The sequence below is a fragment of the Sebastes fasciatus genome, chromosome 6, assembly GCF_043250625.1.
Source record: "Sebastes fasciatus isolate fSebFas1 chromosome 6, fSebFas1.pri, whole genome shotgun sequence".
Classification (NCBI taxonomy): Eukaryota; Metazoa; Chordata; class Actinopteri; order Perciformes; family Sebastidae; genus Sebastes; species Sebastes fasciatus.
In genome coordinates, this window is record NC_133800.1 from 24,333,490 (window position 1) to 24,339,489 (window position 6,000).

General features: G+C 40.7%; 1 protein-coding gene across 1 annotated transcript in view; it reads right to left on the reverse strand.

The window, feature by feature from the left end:
- The window catches only part of LOC141769508 (transmembrane protein 132D), a 35,816-nt gene extending 30,380 nt beyond the window's left edge, over nt 1-5,436 (reverse strand). The window contains exon 1 of the mRNA XM_074638641.1: nt 4,791-5,436. Coding sequence (XP_074494742.1) covers nt 4,791-4,863 — 73 coding nt within the window. The 5' untranslated portion in view covers nt 4,864-5,436. The remainder of the gene's footprint in view (nt 1-4,790) is intronic.
- Between the last annotated feature and the right edge of the window lie 564 nt (nt 5,437-6,000).

The following is a 6,000-nucleotide window of genomic DNA, read 5'->3' on the forward strand; positions in this document are numbered from 1 at the left end:
TGACAGCAACGACTACACTGTACGTGTCAGAAACATGTCAACCCGGCAGCCATCGGAGAAAGACAACAGCATCTTTTTTTTCCTCTTTCTCTCTCTTCCAGAGTGTCAGTCATGTTCGCTGAGTGGGCGACGCGCCGCATGAGGCCGGGACAGGAGCCGGGAACGTGGCTGTCCTGGCTTAGCCTACCAGTGGCCACAGTGACAGATGTGCTGTTTAATACCAGAGCTGGCAGCGGCTCCGGCTGGAGTGAATATAAACTGGCTCACTGTCTCCTGGAGGGAGGATGCACACTGCCAATGTAGCAACAAAGTGCTTCACATGCGACCTCATCCCTTTACAGTTTGGGTTTTGATGGGTCATCTGTGCTCCCCTTGTTATTTCTTTTCATTTCAGAAAACTCAAAGGAGGAAAAATGAATATATATACATAGCACACACACATCTATTTGCAGGCACTGTTTGTTTATGACGCATCCTTCTCCATTTGCCAACATTTTGGATCTTTAACAAGTAGCCAATGTAAGCAAAACTGCAGTTCTATGGTCCTCTCATCTCATCGCGATGAGACCGTGCCCTCCTCGACTGATAAACATGAGAGCAAATCCGCCGCACCAGCTGTCCCAGCCTCTCAAATCACTCATTTTCAAGACCCTGAGCTCCTCTTCCTCCTTGGCTAAGTCAGAAAGCATCAGTGTTGCCATGCAGATGCTACAAGCGCCTCTAAAAGCCACCTCTCCAAGACAAGACTGCTCATTTTAAATGCCTTGCGTTGCTTTACTTTTTACTCTTTTTTCTCTACAGTATGTAGGTTAAGTGCTTTCTATGCGGGGTAAAAAAAACAACCCAGGAGATTCTCTTTATGGTAGGGTTCAAATCACATGTTGCTAATCAAATCAAATCAAAAACTGCTCCCTGTAGGAAATTAGATTATGGAGTTGCTCATTTGAAACTAACACTATTGTACCTCTGAGCGATGGCTCTCCATTTTTTTTTCCAAAATGTGACTTTTCATGTGTACAATATTCCTCAGTTGCTCTGTGTTTTTAGCCACGCGTATGAAGCAAATACAGTCCAATAAGGGCTTTACTGCCATGAATTAATATGGACACGGAGAGTAAACATAGTGTAGCTGAGATTTGTTCTGTGCCGTATCTAACCGCAAAGTTTACTTAGGGATTAAGACTCACAGATCCATTTCAAAATAATGTTCCTCATCACCAGTTTTAATAAAAACACTGTTGTGTCTAATGAGCTACATTTTGCCCCGCGGTTTGCCCTCAAGGCTCTTTATTCAAATAGTTTCGCATCAGCCGACTTCTTTTCAGAGCGCTTTTCTTTTAGCATTATTTCTCCAATTGCAATCAATCTTTGTATTATTCTATTAAAGTGCAAAGGGACCTCTGTGAATTCTAATGTGCAGTAATGACTTTTGCCATATGTGCAAAACAGCTTGCAGAAGTGAATCGACTCCCAACAGCATCGCAGAGGACAACAATGGATGTCTGCATTTTAATCAGTGATTGAGAGCTTTTTGTGTCTCAAAGTTTTTCTGTCATGCTGTCTGTTAACGGTTTTTGTTCACATTGTTATGTTAGTGTTATGGATCACAACGCACTCATGATGAATATTTTAAAATAAGAAAGGGTTGTCAATGGCCCACATGCTAATACGAATAATTAAAGCAGAAGTATGCAAGATTGGAGAACACTTAATATGATTAAAACAATATATTTTTATAAACGGTCGCTATATTCTGACAGTAGTGCATGAGACAGATAATCTGAAAAAAATCATCATGTTCCTCTTTGTCCTCCGGTGCTCTTAATGGCATCTGCAAGATTTCACAGACCGGAAGAAAACAACCAATCAGAGCCGAGCTGGAGGTCTCAGAGCAGCTGTCAATCACACGCGAACTCCGATCAAACGGTCAAACTAGGCAGCTCTGATCAAATATGAATCAATATTCTGTTACTGTAATGCCTATTTTTCTCCTCAAATGTTTTCAGAAACATCTTGTAGTGTAATGTTTAGCTGTAAAATGAGAAAATTTGTGACCCGGCAGCCACGTTATGATCAGTTGAGGAAAAACCAAGCACCGCCCACCAGCCAGAGCAAACTTTCCCATTTCACAGCTAAACCATGAACAAGATGTTTCTGAAAAGATTTGAGGTGAGAAACAGACATTAAAGTAACATAACATTGATTCATATTTGATCAGCACTGCCTAGTTTGACCGTTTGATCGGAGCTCGCGAGTGATTGACAGCTGCTTCTGTTGAATGAACAGCCAATAGGAACGCTCTCTCTCTGAAATGACCTGTGATTGGCCAAAGTCTCCCATCACGGGCTAGATTTTCTAAAGCCTGAAAACAGAGCCATGAGGAGGTGCAGAAGTCTAGTTTTCTCTCAGAACACTTGAATTACAATATGCTGAAAGGTTATTATGGAATTTTTGCCCAATGATGCAAAAAACATTCTGCCTACTGCCGCTTAGGGCACCTATAGCAGACACTATTTCTATCGTACAACTCATGTTAGCACTATGTGTTTTTATCTTATGGGCCGGCTGACCTTTCCAATACATCCGCCTTTAATAAAGCACCAAAAAGTCTCATTAGGATCTGACAGCTTGCTGATAAATAGGTCCTTAAATACAAAAGTTTGAGTCTTTAGACACAAAGTTTAGACACTTAGCGCTGACCTTGGGAGGAAAGACAAGCTGTTAGTGGGCCTACTCCCAGGATTTCTTGGTAACAAGTATCTTACAACATTGTGGTTAATTATCAAAGGGCATCTATAAAGTGGGAAAAACTGTGATCCACAAAGGTCTGGAAGACACATACTGCGTGTTAGAAACATACAGTGTGCTGTCTTCTACAAGCACCTAATTGGAGTATAGTGATCCCAATTAAATGAAAAGTCACTTTCTGAACTTGTGCTCTCAAATTTTAGGGTTGTTACCAATGAGCACGATGCATGAACCCAAAAAAAAGATTAATTACATAGTGTTCAAAACTTTTTTTTATTTATGTTCTGTAGTCAAGACTCTCTTGCTGATTTGCTGTTGTGCCATTTACTTTATGTCATGCCAGTGAATTATGTGCTGACAGCAGTGGAGCTGCCAAACAGGCCTGGTCCTATACACAATAAGAGTTAGACTACAACACTTCTTATCAGTCAGATCTCATGGTCTATACTCAAATGACACAATCATATTCTCATCTTACATGAAGTGCTTTTTTTTTTTAAACAAACATACATAGAGGATGATCTGATCATATAGCATGTAATGCCCAGAGGGCCTGCATGGGTAGTGAAGGGTGGAGAAGATAGGCAGAGAGAGAGAGAGAGAGGAGGGGGTGTAAGCTTCTGCAGTGATTGGTAGGGATTGCTACGTCCAATGAGACTCTTAAAGCTGCTTCTGTTTTACCACAATGTCTCCATTTTTGTCATCCTTTTATCCACATAAATCAGCCAGCCAGCGTTTCCTGAAAATAGCCATCTACGAGGCAGTTATAGGCTTTACAGTAAATGCCTTTGTGATGTGCTTTTATTTTTTTTTTCATTATCAAAGTTGAGGATTTAGATTGTCTGCTTCTTGTTTGTGAAAATTGTGTGTGCCGCATTCCTATCAGACATCTATAAAGGAAAGCAATACTTCCCAAGAGAAAGCAAAGTACTGAGCATTAAGGCATGGCTCAAGTTGTAATATAAACCCATCAAGCATTTTTTCTCCTCACCGGTTTCCTCCTAAATGTTTAATGTCTCACTCACTGCTGTGCTGTCACACACACCCCTTTGCCACAACACACAGATGCTCATGTTTGGCTCACCGGAACCACTGTATCGCTGTGGAGTGAGATGTAAGTTTGTGGCACAAATGAGGACATTTATATATTATTTAGACTTCTACAGAAGACTGTTGGCTTTGCACAGAAAAGGCCCACCGCCCCTCATCGGTAACATGTGCAGAAGATTGACTGTTCTGTCTAACAGCTCACTGGTTTTCAGCTGAACATGAGTACAGTACTAGGCATGCCACTGAAGGAAGATTCACACTTCCGAAGGTGAAAACTAACAAAAGTACTGTAGCGTACAGAGCAATGGTGACATGTAACACTTATATCATTCAAGAAAATCTATTTAAAATATTATTGAAAAAACATCTCCTATAGCTGAACAGCTCTCTGTGTCTGCTGATATTTAGCTAACCTCAAATCATAAAAGGTTTAATGTTGGATAAATACAAAGTCCCGTTAATATTTATGGTGAAATAAGTTGTTGCTTGTTCTGTTTTTGTATTTTGACATAATATGCTATATGGTCCAACCACTAATGAATCATATTTACCTCTCTATACTCTGTGAATAGTATTAACTTGAACATATAGGTCCTGTCTTGTGTGTTGGGTTGTGTCTTGAATATTGTTGTGTTTTGTTGCTGTTGCTTTTGATGTTGTAGTCATTATTGTGTTAAGATTGTAATGTGATAATGTACTGAAATGTAGCCTAAAACAGTTCAAAGTGATTTGTAAGTGGACTCCAGGAAGAATAGCTATCCGAATAAAAGATGAAAGATGAAAGCTCATTAAATACAGTTTAGACATACAGTATGCATGCTTTAAAACAGTGACAGTCTCAAGAGGGATTCAGGTTAATTCACTGCACTTCATGCTCTTGTGCTCATCACCTCCTGCTGCTGGGCAGCTCAGATTGACACACACACGCACACACACACACACACACACAACAACAACACGCAACCCAATCTGCTTCCAGGTCACTTACTTACCTTGTGTGAGAATCGCTGTGATTGTTGCAAAGAATATCTGTAAGATCCTCCAGCTCTGGTGGTAAAAGCTCATTTTGGCACCCTGCGCAGTGAATGGCTGTTCCAGGCAAGTTCCCAGTGTCCGTGGTTTGGTTTGGTTTCAGCAGATCGTTTCATCCGTTCCTGCAGTTCGCACATTGAACATAATCACACCTGTGGGAGTATAAATTGTAGCGTATTAGTCCGCGCTGCTGCAGGTGACAGCGCATCGAGATCTGTTCATTTGGGCAGGTTTGTGCGTAAAAGTCGTGCGTAACGATCCTGGAGATCCTGGAGAGTCTTGAGCTGAAGCAGAGACTGCGTGACGGAGAAAGATCAGTATTAAACCTCTAACAAGTCCTCCAGATCGAGCCGGTGTCTGGGTCTCTCGGTCTGCCGTGACTCTGCGGTGTTAAACGGCTGTTAGCAGATCACTGACTGTCTTGTGCGCAATCCTCAGGGCACTAAACTCATCATCTGTCACTGTTCATCCGCTCAGGAACAAGCGTCCATCCAGTGCGCAGCTGGTGTAGGATTAACCCCTGCCTTGGTGTTGGTCTGACTGCCATGTTGAATCAAACGTGACATATTTTTAGTGTCTTACTGATTGTTGATCACTAAGTTTGTTAATGTGGGACTTCACTGTGTGTGTTGACTCAGAGTCTACATAGTGAAACCCACAGCCTATATATGGAGGATCTGTGTTTAAATCTGCAGAGGAAATTGGAAAAGCATGGATGTATAGTGGAAGTTATTCACCTCTCAATCTTTATGGTGTGAAGTTGTGAGAACATGTAATTGCTGTCTTGTAATTGCTTTTCCCCATGTATCTGTTTTTATGTTTTTTATTTTTTCCCACTCACAATGTTGTTTGGTTACGATTGCCCAGAAATCATTATAGATATTTAAGTCAATATCCTCCTCACAAACACTAACCATACACTTCCACGCAACACACACACACATCCACACACATACTTATCTTTTTTGATATATTTACTGTATTGTTATTGTTGCTATTATGTATATCTTGTCCTAATTGTTTGTTATCACTATTATGTAGTCATATTATTTCTTTATATTAATCTTGTCTCTAGGTGGAGGCTTCAGATAAACCCAGTGGGTTTTTTGCCTCTTCCTGCACTGTATATGCATTTACTATTTTTTTTTGTTATGTTGTATAGTCTTAAAT